Here is a 20,005-nt window from a genome sequence, read left to right as displayed (position 1 = left end):
AGCACATTCCGTGCTCGGACGGACAGACAGACAAACAAAGCTGTTGGCACTGAAAAATGGCACTACCGGTAAATTCAAAGCATCTGAATAACTTGAGTGATATCATTGGTATATCGTCCGACGTCAGACCGCCGCGCCATCGACCACAGCTGATCGTCTTTTTTGCATGGAATGTTCAGTTTGATCAAAATTTGAACAAATCGCTCCCACTGGCAATATTTGACCCAAAAAGTATGAAAGACGGAAACTACCGTAATAAACCTTACGGAATTCATGCGTTTGTGGACAAGGCCCATCAGCTTGCTGTTAAGACATTGTACATCCTCGGAAATATTAATGTAAAAAGTGTAAACGAAGCCAATAAGAATGATGTTTTGTGGCGTTGGGTGAGGAGTCGCTATAGCATAACAGAAATGGAAGCTAACAGGGATAGGATCATCTTTGAGTATGACAATGAACGTGGTTATATTACCAAGGTGTTCCTTACTCAACACGTATTGGGCCAGAGAAGGTTATATGACCCAGAGGAAACGTATGAAATCTCCGACAACTTTTTAATCAGTATACGTAAATCGATGATTTTGGAAACGGCAAGCTGCTTCACGTTTCTCTCCATCAATGATTCCATCATCAGGCGCTTATCCGCAGTCCTGTCTCGCGGGCAGAAGGATTCTGAAGCTACCGAATGGAATACAATTATCGATAAAGAGAAGGGAAGCAGACTGTTTATCGGAGGCATCCCTACGCCCACTAACACCCCAGACCCTACCGAAAAGAACACTGAAAGTGAAAAGGAGGATGAACTCAAAGAGTTCTTTACGGTGTATGGGCTTGTTCTGGATGTAAAAATCAAGACTGACCAAACCGGAAGTAAGTATTGCTTAGTTACACTTGATCAAACAATTGACAATTTAGCAGGAACCCTTGGGTTGGATTCAGAACCATACTTCAGTACACCCGCTGATATTGGGAGGAGGTGGATTAACAAAATGAACCCATTCACCTGAGATCAGATCCATACGAGGTTTCCACTGGACACACACTGGTCTGATTAACCCGTTCTGACCTGAGATCAGATTAAAAAAATATCAGTCGTTCTTCGATTTTTCCAAAAATAGCAGACCTACAAGCTTGTAGCGTGCCACTCGGTGGCGCGCTATGAGCTTGTAGATCTATGTTGAAATTATAATTTGAGTTATTAAAAAAAGTTTTAAAAGCATTATGGCGTGAATGCCACCTACAGTATTGGTATGGTTGCTTTCTTACTAACAGTGAACACAAGCCTCTCTTCAGCATTAAAAGGAAAACTGAAATATGAAATTGTGACGTTTCCGACGTTTAATGCAAAAAAATGTAATCGTTCATCACAATTATTTGTGTGACAACGCGGCACCGAGTACGAGCTTGTAGGTCGGTGAATTATTTAAAAAAATCGTGAAAATGTGGTGCCGCGCTATGAGCTTGTAGATCTGCTATTTTTTCAATAGCTAAAGTATAACATAATGCTTGAAACACCAAAAGGGGTTTCTGCCCAGAATGGGTAATTTTCAAATTTTCGAGCGCGCCACTCGGTGCCACGCTATGAGCTTGTAGATCTGCTATTTTCCCGCCCAGAATGGGTTAAAACAGTACCTGTCGCCTCTCGGTGGCCGGGGAGGCGGGGGACGAGGTGGAGGTGTGGCCACGGGGAGGAGGGGCCTCCGGGGGGGTTTCTGATTGGCCAGTTCCGTCATGTAGCCGTTGGGGAGGTTAGCCACGAAGCTACTGTCCGACAGGCTGCAGGGGGCGCTGTCGTTACCGCTGTTGTTGTTCAGGACAGGAGGAGGAGGAGGAGCGGGAAGACTGGTAGAGAGAGAGAGAGAGAGAGAGAGAGAGACATAAGATTTCAGCCAAAAAAAATCCCTAGACTGAAAATGATTAAATGACCCCTATGACATCACACACACACACACACACACACACACACACACACACACACACACACACACACACACACACAATAATAATTATATTTGTCCCTTTATGCACAAGATCAGTATCCTGATAAAAACAATCGATGATCGGTTCCAGCCTTGTAGATTTCCCCAAATCCAGCAGGATTCAGGGACACAGCAGTCGATTCCACAGCATGAACGTCACATAATCACAGAGTAAACCACACACAACCAGCTCAACGCTTACGTACAGTAAGCCATTAGAACCAACATGTAGCAGAGAAGACACGTCAGGTCTTGTAAATCAGTGGTTCCCAAAGTGGGGTCCGGGAACCCCCCCAGGGGTCCTTGAGGGAGTTCCAGGGGGTCCCCATGCTAAATGATAGTTTGTAACCAAATGGACCCTTCTGGGTCTGTAACTCTGAGAGTGTACAAATGGAACCAAACAGACCCCAACGGGTCCGTATGGTTCCATTTGTACACTCTCGGAGTAAAACATTTACATTGATTTTACAATATAAATGTAGGTAGAAATGCCATTAAATGGCGGTCCGTAGACTAATGCATGTCAATTTGGGGGTCCCTGGGGGGTCCCTTTGGGGGTCCCTGGCATGAAAACGTTTGGGAACCACTGTTGTAAATCATGACAGTTTTCTGAAAACCCTGTTCCTACATCAGTGGTTCTCAAACTCAAATATTTCATGTCAAGGACCCACAGAATGATATGAATTTGGCCGCCAGACGGCCATATCAAAATATGTTGTTCCAGGGACCCCCCAGAAGCAAAGATTTGTTTGAAAAAATGTTAGCTGTGAAAGAATATATATTTAAAGATTGGCACACACCTCCACATTTGCGCGCCAATTATTTTTTTTTAGCAGATCTGCTGTTTTCCAACAGCTAAAGTATAAAACACAGATGCGTTCCAGGTCTTAATGGGTTCACCTAAACAGAATCGCCCTGCAGAGAAGCAACCAGCATGCAAGAGGACGAGACAATGGGTGATTAAACCAGGGTGATTAAACCAGGGTGATTAAACCAGGGTGATTAAAACAGGGTAATTGCTTAGTAAATGTCGTGTGGAAGGGATGAGAGTATATTTCTACTGAGCAAGATGGCATTGTGTCTAAAGCTGCTGTAACTTCATTTAGATTAGAACAACATGTGACCAAACTTGACACGCAGACAGTAAAGCCATTGGATTCTTTCTTCATGTCATGTGAAAGCAGATGATCATGGCTTCAGATTGACATATTGGTTCTTTCCAGCCCGTCTCCCACACTGCACAGCTCAGGCTATTAACCCATTCTGACCTGAGATCAGATTCATACGAGGTTTCCACTGGACACACACTGGTCTGATTAATCCATTCTGACCTGAGATCAGATTCTAGAAAAATGTCAGTCGTTCTTCGATTTTTCAAAAATAGCAGACCTACAAGCTCGTATCGCGCCACTCGGTGGCGCGATATGAGCTTGTAGATCTGCTATTTTTCAATAGCTAAAGCATAACATGATGCTAACACCAAAATGGGTGCCCGGTCAGAATGGGTTAAATCCTTTTATTCCTTCTTTTTAAAAGACAGCAGAGACAGTGTCAGCACACCGCTGCCCCCGCAGGTAGGGAGGGAGGGCGAGTGTTCCGCCTGGAGTTTATCATCGCATGGAGTTTATCAGGATAGGAAGAGCCTTTTGTTCCAAATATGTTGTTATTTTTTTTCATTTCACCCATTTTGAGCGGGAACCCCTTTTGGTGTTATGTTATGTTATCATTTAGCTATTGATAAATAGCAGATCTACAAGCTCATAGTGCGGCACCGAGTGAACTCTTAGGTCTGCCATTTTTGAAAAATCGTTAAAATCATGTCCGGCCTGAATGTGTATAAAACGGCCACCGTTCTGTAACAACGTTGATAACTCTAGATAGGCCCAAAGTTATTAACCAATCAGGGCCCAGTATTCAAATATGAAAAAATAAAAATGGAACACTGAGGGCCGAGACTAATATCCACACAATGATATTATTAGCATCACTAATACTAATATCACAGGCTAGATATGACAAATAACATCAATATATAACATATAAGAAATTACTGACATATTTAACCCATTCTGACCTGAGATCAGATTCATACGAGGTTTCTACTGGACACACACTGGTCTGATTAACCCATTCTGACCTGAGATCAGATTCTAAAAATGTCAGTCGTTCTTCGATTTAAAAAAAAATAGCAGACCTACAAGCTCGTAGCGCGCCACCAACCTTGTAGATCTGCTATTTTTCAATAGCTAAAGCATAACATGATGCTAACACCAAAATGGGTTCCCGGTCAGAATGGGTTAATAAGTGTACACAACAAAACTATAGCTGCTTATATAGCTTACAAACTAACAAGCGATTATGACGATGCCGTGAAACTTGATCCGATCCTTGTGTCCGATTCCAGTCTGTGATTGACAGGCTGATCTATGGCAGGTGAAAGACCCAGTGTCTGGTTCTAGACTCTGATTGACAGGCCCATCTATATTTATATTGATTATACAACTTGAGTAAAAGTAAATAGGTATTGGCATCAAAATGACCAACAGTAGGCTATGCAGAATACAAGCTCACAGTGTGTCGCATTGTATTGTGTGCGATTGTGTGCTTGTAGATCAGCCATTTTCAAATGTATGGCTGTAGTGGTGAATGAACAATGTAGGCTAGCATGTTTTGTAATAATAATCCAAATCTGCAAAAGTATAGCTAGTAGTTAAGTTTTAAAATAAATAGTGGAGTAGGCCTATATTTCCCACACTATAAGTCAGTATTAAAATGTCATTATTTACTTTCCACCACTGTTTGGAACACCGTTTGCTTCTCAAGGTCAAACATTCCTCACATTGTCCATTTTCTGCCACAATAAACAGTCCTATTAAAACACTAATGTTTAACCCATTTTGGGGCAGGAACCCCATTTTGTTATAATTTAGCTATGGAAAAATACAGGAACCCTGGAACAACATATTTTCAACATATAGTTCAACTAGCCAATCTACAGAGACACGTTGTGAGCTTGTAGAACTGGCCATTTTAGCTGAGCAGCTAAAATTAACTGGCCATTTTAGCGTGTGTGTGTGTGTGTGTGTGTGTGTGTGTGTGTGTGTGTGTGCGTGTGTGCGTGCATGCGTGCGTGTGTGGGTGTGTGTGTGTGTGTGTGTGTGCGTGCGTGCGTTGGCTTGGCTCACCTGTTGTTGAACCGTTTGAAGGCCTTTCTTTCCTCCTCGTCCGGTGGACCTCGTTTCCTATCTTCCCGGGGGGCCCCGGGGGGCCCCGGGGCTCAGGTTAGGCGTCTCGGCCGTAGGCCTTGTCCTCACAGAGGGCCTCCATGCCGCGGGGGCTCCGTTTGGTTGGTGGGGACGGGTAGCCGGCACATCCAATCCCCCCCGCCAGGGCAGGGGGGACGGCGGACGACAATCTAGCACGCTCGGGGGATGGCCGGGAGCCCTCGTGACAGGAGGGTCCGGCTTCCCCTGATCGAGCGCGCCATGGGCTCGATCGGCCCCCTAAGAGAGACGCCCCCGACGTAGCCGGGGGCGTCCGCCCAGAGGGGACGACAGCGTGCTCAGTCACCCCCGCTCCACTTCTTTTCCCCTGACGGGGACTCTCTGGTGGAGCAGGCATGGGGTTGTGAGGGTCCATACGGCCGAAGCGGGTGAACATGAAGTCACCCACCCGCACAAGGCGGGTTCCCGTGCGGTACCGACGACGGGCGAGGGCCGGAGCCCAGACGCCCGCCGGCCAAGCACAGCCCGGGCGGACCGGAGCCCTAGATTGGTGGTATATTCCCCTCCCAACGGAGGAGCCTTTCCCGAATCGGGTTACGAGCGTAAGGCGCCCCTGCAGAGCCCAAAGGGTTGCAGTGAACGTTAGGTCCCCGCACTGCCCTCTAAGAGGGTGCGCCACAAACGTTGCCTGCGATCCGAAGACCCTAGCAAACATGCGGACTTCATGCGGGTTGACACCGTGCTCTTCCCCCCGACCGAAACGAGGCGAACTGCCGATCGAACAAGGCGGACGCCCCCGCACCGACCCCCACGCAAGCCCATGGGTCCCCCACCCGCCATGGCGGGCAGGCGGATCCATGGACGGCATGCCGGATCAAGCAACGAGAGCGCCCCTCGCATCCATCGACAACCCTTGCGGGCAAAGTTCGGAAATACCACCAAGAGGAAGCAGAAAGCCCCGCTCCGCACCCAAAAGAGCACGGGTCGGGGAACTGCTTGAGGGGCCTTGAGCCCACGCGGGCAGGGCAAAGAGAGAATGCAGCACAGGCGGGCGAGGGCCGAAGCCCAAACGCCCGACAGCCACATCCAACCAGGTCGGGCCGGAGCCCTGTAAGACCATACTGCTGTCATGATCACCGAGACAACTGATCAAGCCCGCAGGCGGCAGGCAGCGTCCACCCAAACACACGGGGTGCCGGCGGGGCCCCTACCAGAGGCGGGCTACAATTTCCATTCGGTCCACCGAGACAACTGATTGAGCTCTGACTACAGGCTGCTTCCTTCCGGCCTTCGCCTAAAGGTTCCAGGGGCCAAAAGTAACTGGTATAAATTCTCCTTCTGAACCTCTCCCACCCTGTACCGCTGTCCTTCCAGGATACCAGCCATTATTTTCCTTTAAAAGAAAAAAAAACAAATACAAAAAAGGATTAAAAAACAAGTAAACTTCTTATTTCTTTTTTGCTTTTTCTGTTTTGTATGCGTCTATGGAGTTAACGTCACTCTTAGTCTAAGAGAACCCCAGGTTGAATGTCAAATCAAAAAAGGTGTTAAGAGGAAATGGCACCCTTTTCACACTGGACTCTTTTATACCACCACCTGCAAGGACCCCCAGTTTGACCTGCATATGAGTCTACAGTACAGACCCCCATTTAATGAGTCTACAGTACAGACCCCCATTTAATGAGTCTACAGTACAGACCCCCATTTAATGAGTCTACAGTACAGACCCCCATTTAATGAGTCTACAGTACAGACCCCCATTTAATGAGTCTACAGTACAGACCCCCATTTAATGAGTCTACAGTACAGACCCCCATTTAATGAGTCTACAGTACAGACCCCCATTTAATGAGTCTACAGTACAGACCCCCATTTAATGAGTCTACAGTACAGACCCCCATTTAATGAGTCTACAGTACAGACCCCCATTTAATGAGTCTACAGTACAGACCCCCATTTAATGAGTCTACAGTACAGACCCCCATTTAATGAGTCTACAGTACAGACCCCCATTTAATGAGTCTACAGTACAGACCCCCATTTAATGAGTCTACAGTACAGACCCCCATTTAATGAGTCTACAGTACAGACCCCCATTTAATGAGTCTACAGTACAGACCCCCATTTAATGAGTCTACAGTACAGACCCCCATTTAATGAGTCTACAGTACAGACCCCCATTTAATGAGTCTACAGTACAGACCCCCATTTAATGAGTCTACAGTACAGACCCCCATTTAATGAGTCTACAGTACAGACCCCCATTTAATGAGTCTACAGTACAGACCCCCATTTAATGAGTCTACAGTACAGACCCCCATTTAATGAGTCTACAGTACAGACCCCCATTTAATGGCATTTCTATCTCCCAGGGACTCGACAGTGCGACTAGGTACTCGCATTTGCGACTAAAAATATCACAGTGCGAGTTGTAAAATTAAATTTGTAGCACAGGTGCGACTACAGGATTTGACCGTTCAATCGTGATAAAGACAAGTCTCTGTCTACAGCAAGTGCACATTCTATAGTCGCGGTTCTATACCTACATTTATATTTCTGAACGGCGGTGTTGTTCGCCAAAAAGAGAAGAGCTACAAGCCAACAACGTGTCGAGGCTCAATGCGGTGTTCATTTGAAGATCTGTCCCTTTGCTCCCACCGCCCTGCCCCTCCCTGTGTTGCTGCTCCGTGCTCTTCCCTGTCACTGCTTGCTAAAAAAGTCAGAGCGAACTCAGCGGGATAGCATTAGCATGATAGCACAGATTCAGAAGGAATTGCTTGGACCCTGACACGTTATTTGCAAAGTTTGTTTGTAATGTTCAAACGTAACTTACTTACTTACTTTTAACCAAACGCGGGTGAAACAGCGTGAAGCCGTGCACGCACGCGCGCACACACACACACACATGGAGTGGACGGATTGATGTTTATCAAAAACAACCCTTGCTTAGCGTTTGCTTACAAAAGTGTGTGCCCAGCATAAATGATAATGCGAATGACCGAACTGGCTGGATTACCGTATTAATATCAGTCAGTCAAAGCCAAGGAGAATGTTACAATACTAATTCACCATCGAGCAGCCTCTGCACTGTCTGAATGTCACACTAACATGATAGAACAGCAGGATAAAAACGGATAGCCTGTCTATCCATCCATGAGCAACATATTATCTATCTAGCTCTGGTCCATAGCTCTAATGTGTTGCACGTATTAGAGGTATGGAACAGAGCTACTATCGATCTATCTACAAAGTATTAGCATAAAACAAATTGATTATATAGATTATATGAAAACAAACATAACAATGATATCATGATGAATATCACTATTTTGTGATAATTGCTGAAAAGATAGTGATATAATATTTCCATTATCCAGTGACATTATTTTCCACCCCTACCTCATATCACTTCATTAAAAAAATCACACCCATGTGAAGTGAGGGGTGCTCTTGTCATCATACATCATCAGATATCATATCATACTGGTCAATCAGAATGCCTGTTGCCTGTGATTGGTTAGCTGATTTGCTCGTTTACATATGACATACATTTTCCCTTCAATGTCAATGGCGTTTAATTTATGTCATATTTAGCAGAATTTTGACGTAATTTCTCTGTTGATTGTCAATGGCTCATTTTGAGATGTGTGGGGACAAAGGCTGTATATAGGAGGGGCTAGCGCCCCTTAAAAATACATCATTTTTCATCGTACTTCGTATTTGTGTGCTACTAGATTTTTCAACTTAGGCGCACACGTGCTACTTGGAAAAATGCTAAGCGTCGAGCCCTGCTGGGACCCCCAATTTATGTTGTAAAATCAAAGTTAAGTGTAAGAGTGTACAAATGTAGCTATTTTTCAATAGCTAAAGCATAACATAATGCTAACAAAATGGGCTATATAAATGTATGATTTGATGTTATGCTTAGCTGTGATTGGACTCACCCGCTCCTTCACCAGCTTCAGGGGCTGAGGGTCCGAGGCGGGCAGCGCCGGCCCGTCCTCCGTGAAATACACCACGGAGCTGCTGACCACGCCCTCCTGCTTCTGACGGGCGTTCTCTGCAGAGAGGAGGAGGACTGTGTCAGGTGGGTTTGGGACAAACAGGTTTTTTTTTAAACGAATGTGACCAGATTTAACTGAGGCTGACATCGTGCAAACTACAGCTTTTCACCAGAGGAGAAACCATTTCTTTCAAAAACTGAAACTGACGGCCCGTGGGCCGCATGCGGCCCCCACCTTCACTTAATGCGGCCCACATGTTAATATCAGAATACTGATATAGTATTGATCTCAGCTGTTGCAATTCAAAACATGCAAACATGACCTGCTTTAATTATACTTAAAATGACTAGTATTAGTAGTATTGTATTTTTGTGTACAATTTGTATTTAGTTCATAAAGTTCATAACTAAAACTAAATCCATTTGAAAATCAATGAAAAGGTTACTTTTCAGTATTTCAATTCAAATAAAGCAAAAATAGCAGATCTACAAGCTCAAAACGCGTCGCAGTGCGACGCGTTTTGAGCTTGTAGATCGGCAATTTTTGCTACGACAGTAATATGCAATGCGGCCCTCTGGAGTGAGTGTGGAACTATAGTGGCCCTCTGGAGTGAGTGTGGAACTATAGTGGCCCTCTGGAGTGAGTGTGGAACTATAGTGGCCCTCTGGAGTGAGTGTGGAACTATATCGTCACATCGTCACAGTTGCCCAACCCTGTACTAGAACATGGCTGAAATAAGTGTCAGAGCTGAAATCGACATGTAATTATGAAATAAATGCCCAAACATGGTGGTGTAATGTTAGATATGTAAATATGAAATAAATGCTTAGACATGTAGCTAGGTGTAATGTTAGAGTCCACAGAAGACATGTAAATATGCCATATCTCCAAAACTGGTGGGTCAAACTGAACAACCAATATGTCCATTTGAAGCTATGATTCCCTCAAATCAATTCAGTCAAATTTAGTCACAAATGCTTGGCAGATTTAAAAAAGGATAATTCAAGCTTCCCCTACAGCTGCAGTGTTGGTGAGTTTAATGTCATTTAAATCACAACTTAAAACATTTTTATATTCACAAGCCTTTGCATCCCCGGCATGATCTTGCACCTTTCCATTCTATTCAGATTACTTTGTCCTATTGTATTGTACTGTACTATATTCTGCCTTGTGAAGAACTTTGGTAGAATGAGAATTGTTTTTAAATGTGCTATTTAACCCATTTTGACCTGAGATCAGATTCTATGAATGTCTTCTACATCCTGACAGTTTACCATTCTGACCTGAGATCAGATTCTAACAGTTTTCTGAAAAAAGCTGTTTCTAACTTTCTATGTCAGTCGTTCATTTTCAAAAATAGCAGACCTACAAGCTCGTAGCGCGCCACTCGGTGCCGTGCTATGAGCTTGTAGATCTGCTATTCTTCAATAGCTAAAGCATAACATAATGCTAACACCAAAAGGGGCTAAATAAATGTATGATGTGATGTTATGCTTAGCTGTGATTGGTCACTCACCCGCTCCGGGTGACCAGACACTGACGGAGGCCCAGCATCCTGAAGATGTCCACCACGGTCTCCATGGGGGTGTGGTCCGTGACCGTGAAGGGGCTGAGGTTCAGGATGCGACGCAGCTTCAGGGGCTGAGGGTCCGAGGCGGGCAGCGCCGGCCCGTCCTCCGTGAAATACACCACGGAGCTGCTGACCACGCCCTCCTGCTTCTGACGGGCGTTCTCTGCAGAGGAGAACTGTGTCAGGTGGGTTTGAGACCAAACAGGGCTTTTTTAACCCCTTTTGGTGTTTTAAAGCATTATGTTGTACTTTAGCTGTTGAAAAATAGCAGATCTACAAAGCTTGTATAGGTCTGCTATTTTTAGAAAAATCGTGAAAATGTGGCCCAAATGTTTGAATATATTGTTTCACAGCGAAACGTTTTTAACTCAAATCTTTGATTCCGGGGAGTCCCTGGAACAACATGTTTTCAGATGGGGGTCGGCGGCCAATTACATATAATGTTGGGGCTCCTTGACATGAAAATGTTTGAGAACGACTGACATAGAAACATGGGTTTTTCAGAAAACTGTAAGGATTTAGAAGGCATTTGTAGAAGCAAACTTACTGTAGGTCTGAATGGGTTAAGGTAGACGAACCATAGCCGCAATTTGCAAGCAGGTCGGAAATGCATTTTGGATGCTTATAGGATGTCAGTGGAGGGTGTTGCAACTCTAGATTCATCCCATTATTAATCCATTCTGATGGATTGTCAGTCGTTCTTCGATTTTTCTAAAATAGCAGACCTACAAGCTCGTAGCGCGCCACTCGGTGGCGCGCTATGAGCTTGTAGATCTGCTATTTTTCAATAGCTAAAGCATAACATGATGCTGACACCAAATGGGTTCCCGTTCAAAATGGGTTAAAACAATAACCTAGTGTTGCACATTGCAGGCTAGTTAGCAAAGACAAACAGATCTATAAGCTCACAGTGCATCACTTTGTACTGCACTGAGAGCTTGTACATCTGCTATTTTATGTTCATGTTCATTTTTCTTTTCTCCGCAGTGTATCACAATACAGTACAAATCATAATAGATAACAATTCATTTGTCTTTCATAATTCATATGTCTTTCATACCTATCTGATACACCCAGGAAGAAGAATACATTCTCATAAATACCTGCCCCCTTTTATAGAAGTGGTTCCCAAACTTTTTCATGTCACCCCCAAAATAGACCCCCATTAAAGAACAGATTTATTTTATTTTATTTAAACATTTCTTCAACATTGTTGTTTACTTTAGACCACGTGGTTCCCAAACCAGGGGTCCTTGAGGGAGTTCCAGGGGGTCCCCAACAGCTGAATGGTAATAATTATAGGAACCAACTGGACCCTTATGGGTCTGTAACTCTGAGAGTGTAACACATGGAACCAAATGGACCCTTATGGGTCTAACTCAGAGTGTAACACATGGAACCAAATGGACCCTTATGGGTCTAACTCTGAGAGTGTAACACATGGAACCAAATGGGTCTAACTCTGAGAGTGTAACACATGGACCCTTATGGGTCTGTGACTGAGAGTACATGGAACCAAATGGACCCTTATGGGTCTGTAACTCTGAGTGTAACACATGGAACCAAATGGACCCGTTCGTAGTTCGTAGCCTACACTCTCAAGAGTTAAATTAACATTGATTTTCCCAGATATAAATGTCACTAAATGGGGGTCCGTATGACTAATGCATGTCAAACGGGTCAGTGGCGGAAGGTTCCTCTAACGACAGTGGGTACCTTAGCTTAGAGTAGCCTATATATTTTAAGGTATATATTATTGGTATTATTATTTTGCCTGAGCACCCGCGGAGTTTGACGCCACTGACGGCTTGGGAAGCCGTGGATATGCACAGCTTGGGCCCGGGTTGAGAATCACTGCTAGCCCCCTCTCATGGGGGGTCCCTGGCATATCTTTTCAAATGGGGGTCCGCGGAGATAATAAATAAGCGTCAATTTGGGGGTCCTTGACGTGAAAAGGTTTGTAAACCACTGGTTCACAAACCTTTTCACGTCAAAGACCCCCAAATAGCCAGCGGTCCGGGGGTCTCTTCACTTCAGAGACCGGCCCGGCCGCTAGCATTAGCATTAGCATTAGCAGCTTTGTTTACCTGGACGACATTAAGTCACTGTCCGCTCCATGAATTCTTCTGCTTTTTACCGCATTTTACTTCATTCTGCCATAAAAACGCATTCAGCTCTGCTTCCTTTTCATTAGAAGAAAATAACTTAAGCACAACTTCAGGAAAACACCAAAATAAACTATATGCCGTGACTTGCCGCATTCTGCCGCTCAAACAAACACACAAACAACGAGGCCCCGCGGTAACAATTAGTGACCAGCTGGAAGCCTGGAATCAATCAAACTGACAGTTGCTGCCAGGGTGTGTGCAGGGGGCGGAGCACGCCACTAGATGTCGCCCTTGTGTTGGAGATGAATGCAACACAATGGTGTGTGCTGTGTGTAATCCAGTGGTTCCCAGTCTTTTTCATGTCCAGGACCCCCAAAATTACACTAATTAGTCTGTGGACAATGTCAAGGACCCCCTGTTTGACATGCATGCCATTTTTTAATGGCATTTCTATCTCTGGGACCCCCAATTTATATTGTAAAATCAATGCTAATTTAACTCTGAGTGTACAAATGCATCTGTACACTCTCAGAGTTACAGAACCATTTGGTTCCAAACTATCATTTAGCTGGGGACCCCCTGGAACTCCCTCAAGGACCCCTGGGTGTCCCCGGACCCCACATGATTGACTGAAGTAATTATTAACAGTTTGCAGAATTACATTTCAAGCACAACTCGACACAAAGACTGTTAACTGTGAGTGGACGACACCATAAAGCATTACACTGGTTTACAAGAGGGTCCACCATGTTCAATTCATGTTCAGAGGGGTTGTTTTTCTTTTCTCCTGTATACCATTTAAAAAGGCCTGAGACAAAATGCTGCTATTTGGCCCAAAGTGACTACAAAGAAATGCTGCCATTTGTTTTGTTTCGTAAAAAAAAAAGAGCTGTATTCCGTTAGAACACTGTATATACTTTACACATTTTCAACTGTTTTTATTGTATTTTGACGTAAACAATGTACAGTAAACCTATGTTTTCTCATTGCCAATAAAGCTCATTTGAATTTGAATTTGAGTGTGTCCCGGAAAATAATATGAAATTTAAAATGACCACTACTACTTTTGCTTATAATCCACTACATTTCAGAGGTACCAAATGGACCCTTACAGGTCTGTAACTCTGAGTGTACAAATGGAACCAAATGGACCCTAACAGGTCTGTAACTCTGAGTGTACAAATGGAACCAAATGGACCCTAACAGGTCTGTAACTCTGAGTGTACAAATGGAACCAAATGGACCCTAACAGGTCTGTAACTCTGAGTGTACAAATGGAACCAAATGGACCCTAACAGGTCTGTAACTCTGAGTGTACAAATGGAACCAAATGGACCCTTATGGGTCTGTAACTCTGAGAGTGTACAATTGGAACAAAATGGACCCAAATGGCTGCGGGATTTTTGAATTCAGGACATTTACTTGTATATATGCATATTTTCTATATTCTATTATATTATTCTATATAATATAGGACATAGAATATAGGCCATACATTACAAGTGAAATAGAATAATATTATTATTCTATTTTCTATTCTCAAAACAGACAATGCATTTATTGCATTACAATCATTTTGCTACTTTTGTTTCTTGCTTATGAACGAGACATAATTTAATGTGGAACAGTGAGCAGTGTTGTTTTTGGCAGCAAATTTCTATTTTAGTTTCAGTCATAGTCTTTTCTATTTTAGTTTTAGTCACATTTTAGTGCCCTGGAATGTCTTAGTGTTAGTCTAGTTTTAGTCGACTGAATGTCATAAGATTTTAGTCGACTAAATCTACAGTTGACTAAAATGTGTTTTGGCGGGCCTTGATGCCGTCGTAATGACTGATTTTACACTTGCTGAAAGAAGCCGACTAGAAGCTCACAACGTGTCACAGTGAGCTGATCTACAAGCTCACAACGTGTCACAATGAGCTGATCTACAAGCTCACAACGTGTCACAATGAGCTGATCTACAAGCTCACAACGTGTCACAATGAGCTGATCTACAAGCTCACAACACGTCACAATGAGCTGATCTACAAGCTCACAACACGTCACAATGAGCTGATCTACAAGCTCACAACATGTCACAATCAGCTATGTTCAGCATAGTGTAAAATGACTCATACTGGATCTATTGAAGGCTTTTCTTCTCTCCTGCTCGCCATGTTCTCCTCTCCTCTCCTCTCCTCTCCTCTCCTCTCCTCTCCTCTCCTCTCCTCTCCTCCATCCACAGCAACTGTTCTCCATCGAGTGGCCAGCTTCCTGACGTGTTGACCTTGGGACAGCTCACAGCCCTGGATGAAAGGAGAATAAGAACGGGTGTGGGTGGTGGGAAGATAAGTGTTGTTAGGCCCAAAGTCCCGAAACAAATCTCACCAAAAGAAAAGTCCCCGAGCTGTGTTTGGGACTTTACTCTTGTTTACTAAACCAGAGGTTCCCAAAATTTTTCAAGTCAAGGACCCCCAAAAGTGACACTAATTAGCCTGAGGACCCCCACTTGAAGAGATATGCCAGGGACCCCCATAAGAGAAGTTTTTACGGCTCTAGCAGTGATTCTCAACCCGTTTCATTTCAAGGACCCCCAGTTTGACCTGCATATGAGTCTACAGTACATACCCCCATTTAAAGGCATTTCTATCTCTGGGACCCCCAATTTATGTTGTGAAATCAAAGTTAATTTAACTCAGACACCCCCTGGAACTCCCTCAAGGACCCCACTTTGGGAACCACTGTACTAAACGATTAGAAGAAAATGTCAATTGCGATATTTATACAATATTATGGGTCTAAATCTATGTTCCAGCTGTTCTACATACAGCCAACCAGTTTAATTAAAGGGTTTAAACGGCTTTTTTAGCTTTGCTTTTATGAAAATATCCAAGACCGTTATGGTTTATTATGGAAGCCAAGGCTTAATCCATTCTGGACAGGAACCCCTTTTGGTGTTTTAAACCTCTAAGACCCAGCGTTGCTTTTTAGCAACAATTCTATTCTAATTAATTACTAAATCTTTTTTTTTTCACCTACACGTCATCAGTGATGTTCATTGCAATGCCATTGGTCATGATATTTGCATATAAATACCCCCCACAGAGGCTGAAATTCACACAAATAAAAAATGTCTGGACTGTGCGATTTTGAATTTCTTTTAACCTAAGACTTTTGACCTTTACCCTAATAAAAGTAGGTACAATAATTGTAATACATGTTTTTTGTGATCATTAGAATGTCTAGAACATGTTTTATTCATTATTGTGAAAGATATCCCCCAAATGTAAATTATTAATTTATATAAATACTCTTTAAAAAATCAATATATTTAACATCTCTTCTTACTGTAGGGTTCGACTGTATCAGCGACATGCTTCAGGGTTATTTATGCCTGCTTATATTTGGTTGTGTACTAGAGTACTAGAATTAGCCTAGCCGCAATTTGCAACACTAGATTGTTTTAATAATGTGATGAATCTAGAGTTGCAATACCCTCCATTGACTCCCCATTCATTCAGTGACTTACTTACGCGCTTCCAAACTCCAACATTTGGAAAAAGAAACACCTGCACAGAATGTCTTGACAGAAAGTAGCTCATAACAACATGTCTACGGTGGATTTTTATGAAACAAATGTGACCAGATTTAACGTCTCAGTTAAATCTGGTGACATTTGTTTCATAAAAATCCACCGTTTGCCATCGTGCAAATTACAGCTTTTCACCAGAGGAGAAAAACGTTTTTTCATGTTTTCCCCAAAATGAGTTAATATCACAGGCAGACTCTTCACATACTAGAGCATGTCTGAATTAAAGTGTCAGAGCTGAAATGTAAATATGTAAATATGAAATAAATGCCCAAACATGTAGCTAGGTGTAATGTTAGACACCACAGAAGACATTTAAATATGAAATAAATGCCTAAACAAAAACATGTAACGCTAGGTGTAATGTTAGAGACCACAGAAGACATGTAAATATGAAATAAATGCCCAAACATGTAGCTAGGTGTAATGTTAGAGACCACAGAACTTCTGTGGTCTCTAACATTACACCTAGCTACATGCTGCTCAGTCATAAGGGCCTTTCAAACGTGAAGCGATATAACGTGCCTATAGTTCATTTTCAACGAGAACTGCGTTTTTGCGCGGTGCGACAACGCACGCGTATTTACGTGAGCGCGGTCCCGTCATTGTTTTCTTGCGTGCATGCTCGTTTCGTGCACACGCCCGCGACTCACCAGACCTGGATTCAGTTTAGCTTTTTATTTTTTTTACGCTGTTGTTGTTGTTGCGCCCCCTCTTCAACAGTTTGAAAGGCCCTTTATTATTCTGCAAAAAACTTGGAACTCTTTACACAGCTCCAACATGGACAATGTCTCAATTGTGATGGTGGAATGAAGTGCGGTCACTGCGATGTGACCGCATGTCACGCTTCTGTGCGCGTCGTGCACTAACTCAAGTACAGGCTGTACACCTCTTCTGTTCCCAAGTCACTGTCTTCTGGACCTTCGGCTCCTCCCGACAGGAAGACACGAGACTCCACGGTGCAGGAGCACATCCCATGTCTCGGGGACGGCGCTTCCCCCTTGAGCAGAATCTGGTGCCAGGAGGAGTCACGCACGTCGAATCTCCACAAATCGTTTAACGACGTGATCTCAAACGCGCCGCAGCCACCGAATATATACAGTTCTCCGTCGTGGGCGAAGGCCGAGTGGCCCTCGCGCCCTTTCGGACGAGGCGTCCCGCCAGAACCGCTGCCGGCCGCCGGCGGCTGCACCCAGCTGTCGGTCGTCGTGTCAAACTCTCTGATGTCATCGTAGTGGCCCCAAGTGTCGTCGTCGTCGTCGTCGGCGTTCAGTTTTTCGTCGTACACCATTCGAGAGTCGGTGGTTCGGCCCCCGAACACAAACATCCGCGTCCCAATGACGGTGGCGGAGTGATAAACCGACAGTCTTTCGCCTCCTTCGGGGCTGAGTGAAGACCAGACCATGGAGGCGGTGTCCAACTTGTACATTCCACAGGAGAACTTGTCCCTCCTGAACCCGATGTTGCGGGTGTGCAACCCATAGATATACATGACGTTGCCCAAAGCGCAGGCCGAATGGCCCTCCATCGCCTCCGGAAGGTACCCCTTCTGGTTGGCGGGCACGGACCAGGTGTGTTCGTCGACGTCAAATGCATACAATTCATTACACCAGCGCAGCGAGTCTGCTTTGAAGCCTCCCCAGAGGTAGACGGTGTTTCCGATGAGCACGGCCGTGTGACTGTCGCGCCTGGAGGGAGCGCTGCTCTCCGAGGCCGACGCTTTGGGCTCCTTCCAGGACGAAGCCGCCGTGTCCAAGATGCGCAAATCCATGATCGCACCTTCGCCTTCCTGGACTCCTCCAAAGGAGAACATGGCGCCCCCTACTGCCACGGCCGCGTGCTTGCATCTCCCTTCCTTTGCTTCCAGATGCTGCAATGACTTAAACATTTCTCACGGCGACACCAGCTTGGATCTAAATGGTTCTGGTCGAGTCCTCCTGGTCCTTTATGATCTAAATGGTTCTGGTCGAGTCCTCCTGGTCCTTTATGATCTAAATGGTTCTGGTCGAGTCCTCCTGGTCCTTTATGATCTAATATACTCCCTATTTGGGCATGCCTTACAAAGAACTCCATATATGGGCATAAAAGGGAGACAGACATAATATCTGGGTGGGGCATTCATTTACAAAACCACAAAAATAGCAGACCGCGCGCTACGAGCTTGTAGATCTGCTATTTTTGAAACGGCTAAATTATGTTCCCCGGGGGGGGGAGGGGGGGGGGTCTGGTCTTACCCGGTCCGGCGCCGGGGGTCCGTGGAGGAAGGCGTGGTGGTTCCGGGGCACGGTGCTGTAGTGGATGGGCGGTCCCATCCCACAGTCGGGCTCATGGTAACCCATGCTGCACTGGTCGTCCTCCAGGCCGTAGGGTTCTGGGACGAAACCTCTGGAGGCCCGACAGCTCCATGGTGCTGCCCATACGGACCTACACACACACACACACACACACACACACACACCAAGGTTATAATAGTTAACTAAAACTAACTAAAAACTAAATCTAGAATTTAAAAAAAAAATGTAGTTAACTGAAACTAATAAAAAATAAAAATAAAAAAACGATAACTAAACTGAAACTGTATTGTGTGTCCTCAAAACTAACTGAAATTATAGACAAAATACCTGTAGTTTTTATATGTATAGATCAGCCCCAGCAAATGTTGGGTGTATGATCAGAGTGGACTACAAGAAGCGTGCTGTAACTAAAGATGGTGAGGTTGTTTGTAAGCTTGTGTCACCTTTTCAGTAGCTGGGTCCAAACATATAAGACTGGGCTTCTGGAATATTAATGGGCTGAGCAACAAACTGGAAAACATAAATGTGATGCAGTGGCTGAGAGAACATGACAGTGATACTAACTGAAATTAAAAGAGCCAATGTGTCTCATGCCCCCGGATTTGTACCTGTGGTAGCCAAAAACATGAATACTCAGAGAGGAGGAGTTGTTGCTCTGTTTAAACATGACATTTACAATGATATTACTGTAATTGATACATCAACTCAAGAGCAAATTTGGTTCCAACTTCAGAGTGTTCCTGGTGTAATGATTGGCGGGGCCTATATACCACCTTATTTCTCTAATGTAAGCTTTTCTGAAATCCAGGCTAAAACCCAGGATAATAATTTTGGCTATGTGGTGGTGGGGTGATATGAACACTAGGTGTGGAGAAAAAGTGAAAGAGCTGCTTGAAGATAACAATGGCATGTACTATAAACCTATTGATATAACTGTAAACAACAATGGAAAAAGAATTATTCAAGTTTGCAAAGATAACAACCTGTTGGTTGTGAACAACTTGCATACCATGTCTTACTCCTTTCCTAGTTCCCTAACCTACCGCAAAAGACAGAACTGGATTTCTGAAGTAGACTACTGTTTGATCACTGCCCGTTATATAAAGTGTGTCAGGTGTTTTGAAGTGAACCAAAATATTGAAATGCCATCTGACCATGCCTCTATGTCTGTGGAACTTGTATTCCCTGAAGAAATGATAAATGCAAAGATTTTATTACAGCGTGCTCAGGATTTGTGTATGAGTTCTATTAAGGCTCA

At 44.2% G+C, this 20,005-nt stretch overlaps 1 protein-coding gene across 1 annotated transcript; it reads right to left on the bottom strand.

The window, feature by feature from the left end:
* Positions 1-5,643: 5,643 nt before the first annotated feature.
* LOC308312252 (kelch domain-containing protein 3-like) lies at positions 5,644-18,341 on the bottom strand (the record flags this gene model as incomplete). Its single annotated transcript, XM_080794630.1, has 4 exons — positions 5,644-5,745; positions 9,148-9,263; positions 10,749-10,940; positions 17,324-18,341. 4 exons carry the CDS (start codon positions 18,339-18,341, stop codon positions 5,644-5,646), a joined length of 1,428 nt encoding a protein of 475 aa, XP_080650756.1.
* Positions 18,342-20,005: the final 1,664 nt, after the last annotated feature.

This window comes from Protomyctophum bolini (assembly GCF_963924005.1).
Source record: "Protomyctophum bolini genome assembly, contig: SCAFFOLD_87, whole genome shotgun sequence".
In the NCBI taxonomy this organism is placed as follows: Eukaryota; Metazoa; Chordata; class Actinopteri; order Myctophiformes; family Myctophidae; genus Protomyctophum; species Protomyctophum bolini.
This window is presented reverse-complemented; position numbering and strand designations above follow the sequence as displayed.